The sequence below is a fragment of the Sphaeramia orbicularis genome, chromosome 16 (assembly GCF_902148855.1).
Source record: "Sphaeramia orbicularis chromosome 16, fSphaOr1.1, whole genome shotgun sequence".
NCBI lineage: Eukaryota > Metazoa > Chordata > Actinopteri > Kurtiformes > Apogonidae > Sphaeramia > Sphaeramia orbicularis.
The window spans coordinates 30427496-30443324 of NC_043972.1; the positions used below are offsets into that span (position 1 = coordinate 30427496).

Consider the following 15829-nt stretch of genomic DNA (forward strand, 5'->3'; position numbering starts at 1 on the left):
AAGCATTATTAATTTCATTCAAAGGGCTTAAGTAGTCCATAAAATATACATCCAGCACAAATGAAATATCTGCCAAATTAGGTGTGAAAGGGGAAAGGATAGAATACGGAGCTATGCTATGAGAGAAATAAAGTGTATCTGTGTTTGTCCAGAATAGTAGGAGGATAGATTTGATTCTCTCTTCTTTTACACTTTCACAGCTGGTATTTGGCTTATAAAACCCATGTACACCTGTTATTAAAAGCAGTTTGCATGTAACATATTTTTAATCCTTTCATTCAAACAACATGAGATTTATTGCATTAATTTTTTTGTAACAATACTGAAGTGCAATGGAACATTCACACTTTTCTCTCAGTCATTTAAGAAAAAATAACCAAGGAAACCACCGTCACCACTAGAAGCAGAAGGCTGCCACCTGTGCTGTCAGCTCTGTTGCAGTAGTCCCCCTGACAGCAGGTCATTTCTGTTGAGATGTGACTTGGAAGCTCTGCTATTTGTGTCTTCAGACAGTACTCCTCGGAGGCACAGCCCTGTATGATTATGTTGTTAACCACTGAAAAAAGGAAAATGCTGTTGGTGTATGTGATTCACATCTTAATATGTAAACGTATCATTAAGCATTCTTCTCTCTGATCTGAGGAAATATGTGGGAGACAGATTGTTGATGTCTTGGGCTGTTTACCTGTATTAGTGAAACAATGGTCTTCATTGTCAACACAGTCCACATTCCAATTGCAGAATCCAGTTCCATCACAACCGATGCATTTTTTACCGTTGAGTCTGGGTTCAGCAGGTTCTGTAATGCACACACCACATTGTTCACATGGGGAAGCAGATTTCTCTGTACTTTCATGTCCTATGCAGCTTCATTGTGTCAGATGGACTTTTTCATGCTCTGATACACTCTTCAGTTGCCTTGGTGTGTATGAAAACTCTTTTAAATGTGTCCATGGGAAGTTCGTTCCCAATTACACTTAAACACAATATTTTAGGAATACCATTCAATTGGACTCTAGGATGAATGGATTTGATTTTGGTGGCCAAAGGTCGAAAGTCAAGGTAATTGTGACGTCATAAATCACCTTTTAGGCCATAACTGCAGGTAACTGAGAGAATTGCATGCATAGATTATGATACAAGGACAGTAAATGCAATCGATTTGACATTCTCTTACAGTTTCAGACTTATTGTGTTATATAGGAATATATGGCAAAACATTTTAACTTGCATTAAACCATGTGTATGCACTGTGGTACTTGGCAAAAGCATCAAACCAACCCAAAACATATCAATGGGAAACTAAAACATTTTGTAACAATCACTTTAAATGGCCTATAGTTTTCCAGACTCTAAATTGTTTTTTTTTTCCAAGTAAGGACAGTTTGAAAGACGTACAGAAAGCTATTATTATATCTGTTTACTATAAAGACAAATAAAGTATATACCAGGAGCCAGTTGGTCATTGCAGAGGTCAGTGGTGCAACATTGGTAGTGAATGCAGTTCTGTACTTTCCAACGTTGAGTGAGGCCTCAACACAGTGAGAAGCAGGAATACAACCTTTATCACTTAATGTTGTTGATATTCTTTCCCTGTAATAGAAGACTAGTGTCAGTAAAGTAGACAAAATCCAAAGTAGTTCAAGCAACATCACTGAAGCAGTAAATGCCATACCCGTATATTGAGTTATTCTTGATGCCAAACATCGATCAGACCCTGAAGGGCATTCTCTCTCAATATCAGAGCAGTGTTCATCGACGAAGTTTCCACAGTCATAACATTTCAGCGTATACACTGGCAAAATAAAACCAAATAGTTAGAAAAAAAATCATAGTTTTAAGAATATGAGACAAAATATATTTTAACATATCACATCTGAAGTCAAAAGAAAGCCATTTTAACAATAGAGAAGATACATTTAATTCTCTGGAGTCTCAGTGTTTACATACTACTTGCAAATAAGATAATGCCGAAGTGTTTTATATCAAAATGTTAAGGACATTCTCAGCTTTATGTGTATTTTTTTCCTAGAGCACTGTAGAAAGAGTCAAGTCTGTTGCAAAGACACACCTTCACTCATGAGGACGAAGTGTTTTGATGCTTGAAATAGGTTTAAAAAAATCTTAACTTCACAAAAGTCAAGGTCAAGTTGATTACAGTCGTGGAAAAAAATTAGTAGACCACCATTGTTTTCTTCCATTTCTTGTTCATTTTAATGCCTGGTAAAACTAAAGGTACATTTGTTTGGACAAATATAATGATAACAACAAAAATAGCTCATAAGAGTTTAATTTCAGAGCTGATATCTAGACATTTTCCATGTTTGTCTTGATTATAACCAAATCACTTCAGTTCTTACATCAATAACTATGGCATTGTACTGACAAAAACAATGCTTTTAGGCATTCCATGTTTTCTTTTCTGTATGTTTAGTCACATGATACACACAGGAGTTACTTGATTGCATAACCATTGTTTTTAATGACTTTTGATGGTCTAATAATTTTTTCCGTGACAGTATATAGCACATTTAAAACAACGCAAGCTACGCAAAGTGCTGTACAAAGATGTAACTAAAATATGTGATAATAAACTACTGAGAATATTAAGAAAATATACTAAAAGTAGTGGAATATATGATTAAAATAATAGATATCTAAAATTAAGTTTTGCAAAAGAAAAAAAAAAAAAGAGCATAAAATGTTGAATGTCATTTTATTTTTGCCAAATGTCTCAGATGTGAGATAAACGAGGCTGAATAATGACTTCATATTAGATGGGTTTTTTTTTTTTTTTTTTTTTTTTTATTCATTCGATGTAGCAAAACAGTTCTGGTTCCTCTCCAGCTAAAACTATAATAGGGTGGACCTTAGTGGCTTCAGAGTGCCTATTGGTTTGTGAAAGTTGACGGACAAAAAACGTATCCAATCATGTACAGTAAGAGGTGATGCTCTCTGAACATTGCTCTGTGATTGGTTTAACTTAAGCTGTCAATCATTTGTGTAACAACAGATGAGATTTTCTGTTCTGGGGCATAAAATGACAGTTACATGGATAAAACAGAGCTTAATCGTTGCGATGACAAACCGGTGTTTCCGTTGACTCCAGAGGGAAAGACTAAGAAACAAAATACACGGATGATAAAAAAAAAAAAAAAAAAATGTCCATTTGTCAAAAACTGGAAAAAAATGTTTAAAAATAAACAAAATCAATAAATTGGGAGTAATTAATGAAATAAATGTGCAGTGGAAAGTTTGGCGACTGAACGTTGCAAAGATAGACAGATAAAACAAAAACTTACCTTTAGGAAAAAGAACAATCCCAGTGATGAGTAGAAACAGATGCATGTTGTTGTTTCCAGATCTCAGTGACTTTTCTTTGAGCTTTTGCATTTACTGTGTAGAAATGTCAAGGATTGGCCACACTGCTTTGGTCCTCCCATAAACTTTACCAGGGTTGTCCAATCCTGAACCTTGAGGGCTGGTATCCTGCATGTATTAGATCAGGGGTCAGCAGCCCTGGTCCTAGAGAGAGACTATCCTGCATGTTTTAGATGTGTCCCTCTTCCAACACACCTGATTCAAATGATGAGCCTATCCTCAAGCTCTGCAGAAGCCTGATAATAACCATGAGGTGTGCTGGAAGAGGGAAACATCTAAAACATGCAGGATAGTGGCTCTCTAGGACCAGGGTTGCAGACCCCTGTTGTAGATGCATCCCTCTTTCAGCACACAGAATTTAAAGATAGGATTATCATTTCACTCAAGTGTGTTGGAAGAGGGATACATCTAAAACATGCAGGATACCAGCCCTCGAGGTTCAGGATTGGACACCCCTGCAGTCTAAACTTGTCTCTTGACCCTCAAAGACCTAAAGAGTCACCTGGGACCAAAAATATCAACTAATCTAATATGTTTAATAATTTCTGGACCACTAATCCCATCTATACATTGAAATAATCCAGGTAGAATACAGTGTCTCAGCTTTTTATCGTCATCAGATATGATCCACGTGGACGTTCAGAGGCTCCATAGTGAACATGTAAAACACTGTCATCTTTCTGCAACACTGATTCACCAGTAAAAATCATGTAGTTTGACAAATGATGGTGGTTGTAGACACTTGTTTTTATGTTTAGTTAAATATATATGTTGTTGAAAACGTTTTTTTAGTTTGTCTGTTTGATATAATGACCTTCAAATTTGATCTGAGGTGTTATGAAGAGCTCAATAATTTAAAGAAAAATACCAAATTTTTATTGAAAATGCCAAATGCAGAGGATACGACTGTAATACATGGTACATAAATGGAAAAATTCAGTTGGAAATTGCCACATAAATTGTAGATCTTTAAAGATTTTAACATACTTTTTAATATTTACAAACTGAATAGAAGAAAGCATTATTAATTTCATTCAAAGTGCTTAAATGCTTAAGAGCTTACACCAGTGCTCAGGTCTCTGCACTGGCTCCCTGTGAGCTTCAGGATCGATTTTAAAGTGCTTTTATTGGTTTTTAAAACTCTTAATGGTCTTAGCCCTATTATTTATCTGATTTGCTTTTAACACATGAGCCCTCTTGGACCCTCAGGTAGTACTCCTTTAACTGTTCCTAGAGTCCACACTAAAACTCATGGTGAGGCCTCATTCAGTTTTTATGGCCCCAAACTATGAACTGTCTACCTGAGGTCCGCTGCGAGTGTTCATATTTTTAAAAGTAAACTCAAAACTTATCTTTTTAGTCTAGCTTTTAATTAAACTTTTATTGTAAACTTTACTTTACTTTGTTGCTTTGATGTGACCACTTTGTGCTACATGTATCATATATGAAAAGTGCTATAGAAATAAAGTTTGATTGATTGACTGATTGACAAATAGTCCATAAAATATACATCCAGCACAAATGAAATATCTGCCAAATTAGGTGTGAAAGGGGAAAGGATAGAATACGGAGCTATGCTATGAGAGAAATAAAGTGTATCTGTGTTTGTCCAGAATAGTGGGAGGATAGATTTGATTCTCCCTTCTTTTACACTTTCACAGCTGGTATTTGGCTAATAAAACCCATGTATACCTGGTTATTAAAAGCAGTTTTCACATAACATATTTTTCACCCTTTCATTCAAACAACATGAGATTTATTGCATTAATTTTCATTCAAGAAGTCAGATGTTTGTTATCATCTTTGCTGCTTCTTGTCATAGGCTCAGGGGTCACACTAAATAGCGACTTTAACCTTTAGAACCCGTTTAGTTCAGTTTTTGTGTGTCTTTAAGGCTGTGCATGTATTTCCTGTATTTTTGTGTTGTATCTGAAGAAAAAAGTAAGAAATAAATATGGATGCTCATTTCACTGATAAAAACAACTAACTAAAGATGGCCGACGATTTTTAAACAGTATAAACAGTACTGTACAAATAGGAAGATGCTTTTTATGTATAATTTTATCAATAAATTATATAATTAAATAGTGCTAAAATCTCTTCCCACGCTGGCCCATTCTCTCTCACACTGTGGCAAACATTTTACCAAAAGTAATTGCTTTTCTAATCTTTTTTTTAAAAACAAATAAGAAATCTGAATAAGAACAACAGCCAGAAAACCAGTATTTCACCATACTATTTTTACTGTAAAACAAAGCAGGAAATCTGATGTCCTTTTCTGTACAGTGTAGGATATGCCGTGTGAAATAACAGCCTCTGAGCTACAAAAGCAACTGTTAACAAAGAAATACATTTTCTTTTGTGGGAATTTTGGATATTGTAACACCACCAGAAACAATCTCTCATTTGACACAATTTTGCAGTTGAGTGTAAATCATTTAAAGACATATCAACAAGATATTCAACCCAGAGATAATGATAGTGGATGGTACCACATTTATGTCCAACACTGACAGAGCAACAAAATGTGGAGATAGATCTGGTATGTGAGTGTATGAACACAATAAAATCTGAAATATCACATACAGAAAAGTGTCCACGAGTAAAAACTGTTGATAAATCTGATGAGTTTTACCTGTATATATTTTTAACGCTGACCTGAACACATCTGCTGGTTGAGGAGAAATTAATTAAGTGACACCACAATGTCCAACATAGAATTTCTATCAAATACCATCCAGCTGACTTTTTCTTTCTTAATAAACATCCCCTCTTAAAAACCGTACTTTACTATTTATGCGTAGGTGGACATCTGTATCGCGATATCTGTTGAAACAGGAGAATATCTAGATAGGATTTTTTTTTTTTTTTGGGGGGGGGGGTGTTGTTTGTATGTTAGTTTGTTTGTTTTTTTTAGTTTAGTTTTTGGTTTTATTTAGTTTTGTATTTTTCTTTCCCTCTTTAGCTTTGATTTGCCCAATTCATTTTCTTCCTTTCCTACTTGGAAATAAACTGGTACAGTAACTAACATTGTTAAATGAGTTTTGTTGTCAAGGAGTGTTCATGATTGTATGTGATCAATGTTTGACCTTGATAATCAATAAAACTAGTTAAAAAAAAAAGTACTTCTTAAATCATTTAGGCTCCCCACCTGTGGATGTCATGTCACAATTATTATTTTGATATATCTTAATATGAGTCAATGCGGCTTTTTGTTCTGGGCAACAATGGTTTTTTAATCCATTTGTACTGTGCTTGAACACAAATTATGATTTTACAAGACCTGCCTTCTATCAAGTAATTGGAAATCCTCTTTTTAAATAAATAAATCTTTAATGAAAACATAACTAGAGGACTGTGTTGATCTCTGAATGTATGTGTACAAAACTGCTGTTATATCACATAATATAAACAACTTGCTTATGCATGAACAGAAAAACATGTTTCTCTCTTGTCTCTGTTATGGGTCAACTGCGTGGGAATTCCTCCGGTGAATGGGTAGACAACTTCCCAACATGACACTCCCAAGAGTCTTTCAGAAGTGCTTCACCTGAAAAATTATACGTAACTCTTCACCACTGAATGAGGTGTCGGTTTCACAACTGTCTTTTGTGAAAGTCTCCAGTTTTCAGGAGCAACAATGTTTTTTATGTGACCCGTTTTAATATAAAAAAAATCCCGCTGCTATTTGATAGCAAATAAAAAACGTGTTTAGCAGAGCAGGCGACTGTATTCAGAAAGAGCAGATGACTTTTTCACACCGTCCCAGATACGAGCTGCGTAGTGAAACCTGAAAGACAAAAAACAAAGAACATACACAAAGCTCAACTTAGTCACTTTTGTGTGATTGGTTGAAGTACCAGCTCCTTGACTAAAGGCTGTATTTTCTTTGTACTTTGAACAGTATAAGAGTCTGGTTTGGGCGGCTTGATTTGATCTGAGGATAGAGTTTATCTTTTATTTCAGCCTGCATGGATTCACCGAGAGGAGCGCTTTTAAGATTTCCACTCTGGAAGGTGGTTTTACTTTTTTGCATTTTCAACCCCAAAAAACGCCGTTGCAATCTAAACGAAAGGCGCATCTCATAAAATATTTTGTCATTTTCTCCCGAGAGCATTGTTGTGAAAACTGGGCCTTAGCTTGTAGAAGAAAACGTGGTGACACCATAATCCAGATGTGCGTAAACAATAAGCTTAAACTGAATATAGTGAGTGATACAGTGCGCCATGTTGAACGTGATGTTGTGTATCCTTTACCAATTCTTCTCAGTGAGGATGGTGTGTGACAGCTGACAGCGAGGCATGGCCAGTATTTGGCTGCGGAGCTTGGACACCATCGTAGAGAAAGATGGGTGACCTCTGTACCCCGGAAGCAGAGAGAAGAGGGGGTATGTTCCCGACCCTACACATTACACAAGGATTCATTTACTTCTGATAAAAAAAAAAAAAAAAAAAAAAGAAAGCAGAGGACAATTTAACTTTGGTCTTTCTGGAAATGGGATCAATCATTTTTAACCTGCTTTGGTTAGACTATCCTCCCCATCGTTCTCCTGCACAGGGAGTAGAAACATATTCACTTCAGTTGCCAGATAATCCTGCCCCAGGCCAGGAAAGATATTGCAGTCGAGCATGGACAAAGTACCTAGAAACCAATACCAAATGTAAATCATTTCAGTTGATAGCAGGCATGGAAGTTACTGAAGCTACTTTGCTAATTAAATATCAAAACCAAATATTATCTAAAATGCCTTAAACTATTTTTGCTTGCAATAATAATAATAATAATAATAATAATAATAAATTGCATTTATAAGGCATGTTTCATTCAAAATAATCTCAATGTGCTACAGTGAAAACATATGTAACACACTTAAAAAAATGATAGGAATCGCATCAACAAAATGTGTTAATGTACTTGTGTTTTGACCTTTGTATTTCAGATGAGAGTGTGCCATGAGTTTGTCCACCACCATGTGCATATCCTTCAGGGTTCTTGGGCAAAAATCATCCCGCCTTGCCTTATTCTGGACAAACACTGGATAAAAGAGAAATTGCTATTAAGTTGATCTGTGTATGAGTACTGAATATGTTTGTTTGTCTGTCTGTGTTTCTGTATGAACAAGGCACCTATATGAGGATAGTACTCGGCTCCGTCCTCATTTCCTGATGAGCCAGTGCTATCGTGGCTTGCAGAGGGAGTGGAGGGCTTCACCATCTCAGCAGTCTGAAGAAACCTTAAAATAAAAAGAAAATAGAAAAGTACATATCTTGTGTGGTGGTTTTTGTCATTGTGGGATAAGAACTCTTCCTAACATAACCAGGCACTTAAAGTTGCAAACTATAACCAACATCAATACCTTCTTACAATACCAGAGCTAATTTTGATCTGATGATAACAGCACATTCTACCATATTTAGGATATTTTATAACAATTTAAGTTACATTCATCACAATAATCTCCCTTAAAAACCAGACTATGAGGAGAAGAGCCAGACATTTGTATTTTCTGTCAGGTTACTCCTTACTTTATTCAAAAAGCCAAGTTAAATGATCAGATTCACTCAAACAGTAATGCTGGTGGGTTTAGTTTAAAACAGTGAACAAAAGAATGCATGTGTTTTCCATGAAGCCAGAGTTAATCTGATGCTTCATTACAATTTCCTGTTCAGCTGGGCATCTTGTGCAGATAAAAGTGCACTGGACAAAATGAATGTTAGACAGACACATAGCCAGTCCTTTATGACAGACTTGGCGTTGGCCATATTTGTTGTCTAGAAGACCAACTGACAGGAAAAACAACAGTGAATTTATGAAAAAGTCCAAGACAAATATCCTCTCTAGAGGTTGAACATTCCTGAGAGAGTCTGGGGCTTCGCATAACTGCTTTTATTCTGTTTTTCAAAGAAGATTTAACTCAGATCCCAGACACACATACCTGTAGAGGTTTAAGTCACTAAACCAATCTTGAACCACGATAACTACATGACACACTGTAAACAGGAAGGCAGCGATCTGAAGAGACTGTTGACAAATCATACAGAGAGATCAAAATGTGGTTACAGGTAAAGGAACATTTAACCTTTGGTAAACAATGAACAGAAGAGCTATGTTCACCCCCAGTGGTGAGGTTTGGTTTTAACACCTGGGATTTTGTTTTTCATCTCACACTCCCTGCAGACCAGTTACTGACCTGCATCTCAACATATGTGTGAGGAAGGTTGTACTCAGGAGGCAGCTTCCGGTCGTTGTTGATGAGGTGGTCGAGAATTGAAGGACTAAGCATTGGCTTAAGAACAAAAACATAACATGTTAACAACAGTACACACAAAAGTATAACAATGACTCACAGTCTAGCAGATATTTTATTTTTACCTGAGTATCCAAGAAGATGACTCTTTCCTGTGTGATAAAGAAATCAATGCCTGTGCTCTGGTTTCCTCCTCTTTCCTTGATTTCTTGTGTTTGGGCTCGAAATACATAACTCCTGCACAAATGAACATATATTTATGACAAGTTAATAAATACAGGTTGTTAACAAGTCCTTTATCTGCTCCCGGTAAAAAATGAAATAACAGAACTTGGTTTTCTGGCACAGACTTCACTCATCAGTCTTAAAAGGTTCTAAGTTTGAATAAATATAATGTGTAATTATATTTACTGTACTGTAATTCACCTCACTAAATACTGTAAAAACAGATGGGTTCACTATGTTACTCTGTGTTAAGAACAACTGCCATCACTTCTTCATCTTTACAAAACCAGAGACAAGAAACTAAAAATTATTTGGTTTGCACTGTATTTACTTTCATTTTAGAACACTTTTTGTATTCTATGTAGTTAGTGTGAATGAGTTTTCAGCTGTAACTAGAACTACCTGTGAACCTCTTCTAATTTCTAATGAATACATAGGTTTTCTATGATTGTGAGTAAAAATTCCATCACAAATTGTCTGCACCAGTGTTTCTCAACCTTTTTTGAAAAAATGCCCACTAACAGCATCAGGAGCCTCCTGCTCCCCTCCCAACAAAAATGTGACAGGGGGTGGTGGGTGGGGGTGTTATTCTATAAGTAACATGACTGACCTGTTTGCGGAGGATGTGGTGGGTTATATAGCTCAGTAGGTACAACCCCCCTCACCTCATCATTGCCACCTGGCACTCCTCAAAAACAAATTTGATTACCCATGCGAATACATCACATGAAACACAGATGTGGAGGGTTAACTTCCAAATCACCAGAGGTCCATAGGTTACACTAGTCCTAAGTAAATAGGGATTTTAATGCACAAACATGTCCAGCTGCTACTGGGTTAATCAGTTAAAACAATTGTGAGGAATATGAGTAAGTCACAATCATGGTTGTGAGTTATTTTCACCACCATTGCTGATGAAAATGTATTTGACACGACTCTGGCAGAAACCATGTTTGCATTCATACAACGCTGTAGTTCTATTCACATTGTGAGTAGTGACATATAATCACATGATGTAATTTTGGTCTAATGTACATGAAGTAATGTTTATGGCGGAAAAGGAGATATGACACCACTGGCAGGCAATCAACTAAAAAGGGCCGTGTGGTCCTTATTAGATGTTTTAACACATAAATGTTACATTTTATAGCTTAACAAATGTTTGTATTACATTACATTTGTATGTGTTTTGGTACCATTGGAGCTTAAATTGTGCAAATCAACTTGCCAGGACACAATCTGGGACCACTAGCTCCATGTCATTATTAAATTCTAACTATTTGCGTCTTTGAGTAACCTAGAAAAGCGCTATATAAAACAGATTAATTATTATTATTATCATTATCATTATTATTATTATTATTATTATTATTATTATTAGTGAAAGAGATCTGAAATAATGTGAATGGAATCAAAGTTTGTGTCTTACATTAAAGCTTTCTGCAAAACTTCTCAGAATTACTACTGACACACATATTGTACAGTTCTGACACTAAAAATGAGGAGAAAAAAATTAATGGCTTTATAGGCACAAATAGTGCTTTCCTCAGGTTGATACAATGAACATGGAGGTTGATAAGTTGAAGAGAAAGGAAGTATTTTGCTGCCATTTCCAAGGACACATCTGCAAGGCTGTAATTAGTTTCATAGGCATACAGCGTGAATGATTTTTTTCTTTCACTGTCTAATTAATTTGTTTCCACTTTTAAAATAATTTTAGATTAAGCTACTGCATTTCTTCAAGTGACGAGCAGCCATGACTGTTCTATTAGAGCTTGCCATGGAATACCAGTTACTTTTGAATAATGTAAACTGTTGAGAACCCACACATATCAGCCAAGATCGTATTATTAGAGCCTGCCATGGAATACCAGTTACTTATGAATAATGTAAACTGTTGAGAACCCACACATATCAGCCAAGATCGTATTATTAGAGCTTGCCATGGAATACCGGTTACTTATGAATAATGTAAACTGTTGATGAACCCACACATATGTAGTCTTTTTTTACAAGCTACTGCAGCAGCAAAAACACAAAGTAGAACGCCAAACAAAACATGACCAAGACCTGTTTTTCTGAGCTTGTACATGTTCAGTTTTTGACTCAGATAAGTGGTGTGCTTTTCACTCAGTTTGTGTATTATGGGTAATTAAAATAGAAACTACTGGCAGCTGTGTAAGGGATAGAGATACTAAGAGAGCATTACTACAAAATGTCTACCATACATACCATGCAGTTAAAGTTTGTTCAATAGGCTCTAATTAATCATCTCTTTTTCCTCATTCCCCTTCATTCAGTGTAATGTTTTAGTCTTGCTTGTCAGCTTATCAGTACACAAGAAAACAAGAACTAATATATAATTACAAAAACTCTTTGCAGAACCAGAGTACTAAAGACTACATGTCAGTCAGTACATGAGTAGTTTAATTTAAAAATACTGAGTAGTTTAATTTGAAAATACTCCTGTGTGAATGGAGTTTATCAAAACATCTATTTGGTTATTTTATACAGCTCTGCAGAATATTTACAGCTCTATAGACTGCAAAAAGTGGAACAGAAAAGCTGATAAATAATGTTTTGCTTGTGATGACACCTTTTTCTGGTGTTAGTGTTGTTATGCTGTCCAGTGTTTCCAGACACTGAAGAATTTTCTTTACACATTCTTTGACTTTTTCTCTGTCACTGACCCACTGGAACATCAATCTCTCTGTGTTCAGTAATGGATACTCTACTAACTGAAAAATGCATCCTTTAACGTTGCTGTCTTAGTCAGTTTTTTCATACACTATACTGCCACACATTTACTGTTCTTGAACTTGAATTTATTCATGGTATTCCTGAAGTCTTTACCTTTGATCTTCCTCAGTGGTGTTGGCAGATAACAGTGACATTATGGTAGATTTTCCACTTCCCTGCAGGCCAAGGACTCCTACCACCAGCATATCTGTCTGGTCTCTTAGATACTACAACACAGATTAGCAAAGAAAAACTTTCTATTAGTATATATGATGTAATATATTGGAATTATTATCAAAACATTCAATTTTAAGGCTTAAAAGAAATCAGTGATGATTAGCTCACCTCCATGGCACTGTCACACCAATTCATCTGATCATCTACTAACTTGATACTGTGCTTCATCTTCTCTGGAGGAAGGAGTTTAGATTGACCAACCATGGCTGTAAGTCACAAAAAACATTCAAAATCTTGTCTTTTAGTTTTTCAACACATAGGTTTACAACATTAGCATGTACAGGTAGGAGTATAACATAACCAACAGTTAATGAAACCAGTGACTCACGGTCCACGGCACTGCTCGATGCAGAAGCACCCATTCCCCGGTTTTGGATCTGGTATACAGGCTGAGTGGGTCGCTGCCCTTCCCTCTCGATCTTGGAGGGTCCTGGACCAGAGGGCTGAGGTGCTGCCTCTGGAGGGGTCCCAGGCTTCCCACCGTCATCCCTGGCCTTCATTAGCATAATAGGCTTTTCCAGGACTGGAGTTCCACTGACAGTGGTATTCTGTGTTGTCTTGGCCTTGAGAAAAATTGATTAGAAAAAAACTTTACATTTTATTAGCCGTTATACATTTTAAAAACTTGATAAATAATATTTTCTGATGACAATAAGAGCCGGAGGTTGACCAGTAGTGGAATTTTAAAGGCTCACATAATAAATATAGTTTTGGCCCAAAAAACAGCCATTAGCCAGTTAATAGAATAATAGTATCTTCAACTTGAACACCATTAAAAATGTTTATTTTTTTTACTTAATTAGAAACTGGATAACTGTTAGAGTGAGCATCTAAGTAATGATAGGGCCTTCCTAATCCGACTGACGAATGACATGGAATAATGAATGACCACTAAAATTTGGCGTAAGATTTGGCGTAACAACTGCTCCCTTGAGAAAAGGAATGAGACTTATACTCAGTGGAATGACACTGTAATTCATAAGAATGACAGTGTTTTGTCCTTGTTATAATCTCTATCTCCCTCTCTAAAGGAAATGATGCCAATATCCCATGGAATGACACTGTCATTCTGTAGAATGACAGTGTATTATCCATTCTTATGACCACCATCTCCCTTGACAAATGGAATGACACTGATACTGGGTGGAATGACACTGTAATTCAATAGAATGACAGTGTTTTCTCCTTGTTATAATCTCTGTCTACCTCTCTAAAGGAAATGTCACCAATATCCCACAGAATGACACTGTCATTCGGTAGAATGATAATGTATTATCCATTCTTAGACCAGGGCTACATCGACAGCTAACTTCAGGGGGTAAATACTCTTACTTCCATATTCTGCTCACTATATTTACTAGAAGCCAGCCAGTCAGTAAATCGACACGTCGTTTTTTCGTTATTCGAAGTCAACAGCCATTCCCATTATAGCTGTCATTCCATTTACACTATTCCGAATGATTTTAGAGGTCATTCGTTATTCCATGTCATTCGTCATTCAGAATAGGAAGGCCCGTAATGATATCCTACTTGAAAAAATAAATATGAGAACCACTGGTCATCAAAGTAATCTTCCTCTACATGTAACTGTCTATATCTATCTCATCCCGCGTATGTTTAAGTGGAACGCTAATACTCAGCGCTCACGTACCCTTTCTCCGGGGGGTTTTGCCAGAATAATAGGGGTCTTCTGAATGAGTGGACCTGGTGGGTCCTCACTCCCATCCTGGACAGACAACACACAAATAAGTCAAGACCACAGGGTCAGGACTCTGAATGCAAAATTAAACCAAAGCAAACAAGACAGAGACTTCATTGACGGGAGAATCTGTTTGTGTTCATATACCCTCCGCTCTCTCGGCTGGTATTCTCGATCTCGACTGGGGCCGGACAGATTTTGCCCCGGGGGTCCAACATCCCTGTCCCCGCGGCGTCGCCTCCTCCTGCGTCCCTGGCCGTACATCCCAGGTTGACTGTGACCGGACTCCGACATGTCTCAACACAGCTGGAACTGACGGCAGTCTAACACAAATACTAGCTAGCTACTGAATTCAAGTGCAAGAAGTTACAGTGAACAGTCAATCAGGACAGTATTACTTCCTGTGAATTTTCTCCGACACGGTCCTGCTACTGCAAGTATTTTTGCCGATAAAAAAAGAGAAAAACATTTAGTTATAACAGTTTAATTTTGCATCTAGCTTTCGCCACTGGACGTAAATAACGTTTACTCCGTAGGTTATCATGTTTTCCGCAAGTACTCTTGATTTCCTATTCTACTGAGCACGATGAAGAGCGGCTATGTGCTGTCAACTCCACAAATAGACTCCGCCCGCGTGAGATTGTATTTTAATACAATCAAACAAACCTTGTCCGTCTGTTAAATAAAGCCGTAAAAAAACATCTTTGTAACAACAGTTCCGAAATATTTCAGTCCACTTGACGAATAATTTCGTATGCATTCAATATAATCATATCACTCCATAAATATTCAGCAAGATATGCATTTTTTTAATTCTCTTGTTTTCCTTTTCTTGGCTTTTTATAAATTATTGTGTCAAAAAAGTAAATAATTACAACTAACTATGGAACTGGTGAGATTCTTAAAGGTATAGTTCACTTCATAATTGTCAGTATCCTTGTATGTTATATCGTTTCGATTCCTTTCCAAGACCATTAAAATATACCTTTATAATTAATTAATATATTAATATACACCTTTATACTGCTACTTTTATACTGCTAATGACCGCCTTGGGTAGAATAAAACATGTTTTAAAAATCCTCACAGAACTACAATAACAGTGGAAAAAAAGCAGTAATTTAAAAATATAGATGTTAAGAATTTCACCTATTTAATATAAATATCATATTACAATTACCAGGTGAGGAAGTATACGTCATTACTGGCTAATATGCGGCTAAACTTAGCATTCAAAACGAATGTCATTCTGGGAATTGTAGGCACTGTGCTTCCGGTTTAAACAGGATATGGACGGAGAC

At 36.4% G+C, this 15829-nt stretch overlaps 1 protein-coding gene across 1 annotated transcript; it reads right to left on the reverse strand.

The window, feature by feature from the left end:
- Window positions 1-6366: 6366 nt before the first annotated feature.
- LOC115436342 (protein SMG9) lies at window positions 6367-15102 on the reverse strand. The gene is made up of 13 exons (XM_030159188.1): window positions 14676-15102; window positions 14481-14555; window positions 13158-13392; window positions 12938-13035; window positions 12707-12819; window positions 9754-9865; window positions 9572-9667; window positions 9317-9402; window positions 8508-8614; window positions 8308-8415; window positions 7897-8022; window positions 7638-7782; window positions 6367-7171 (listed from the first exon to the last, which is right to left on the reverse strand). Exons 1-13 carry the CDS (start codon window positions 14820-14822, stop codon window positions 7093-7095), a joined length of 1527 nt encoding a protein of 508 aa, XP_030015048.1. The 5' UTR covers window positions 14823-15102; the 3' UTR covers window positions 6367-7092.
- Between the last annotated feature and the right edge of the window lie 727 nt (window positions 15103-15829).

What these genes read in the sequence shown, in the direction of transcription:
- LOC115436342 (XM_030159188.1), bottom strand. Translation starts at nt 14,822, where the DNA reads ATGTCGGAGTCCGGTCACAGTCAACCTGGGATGTACGGCCAGGGACGC. An exon ending in GGTGTGACAGTGCCATGGAG is followed by an intron (nt 12,820 to 12,937) that starts GTGAGCTAATCA and finishes TCTGTGTTGTAG; the next exon opens with TATCTAAGAGACCAGACAGA. An exon ending in AGTGACTTAAACCTCTACAG is followed by an intron (nt 8,615 to 9,316) that starts GTATGTGTGTCT and finishes TTTTATTTTAAG; the next exon opens with GTTTCTTCAGACTGCTGAGA.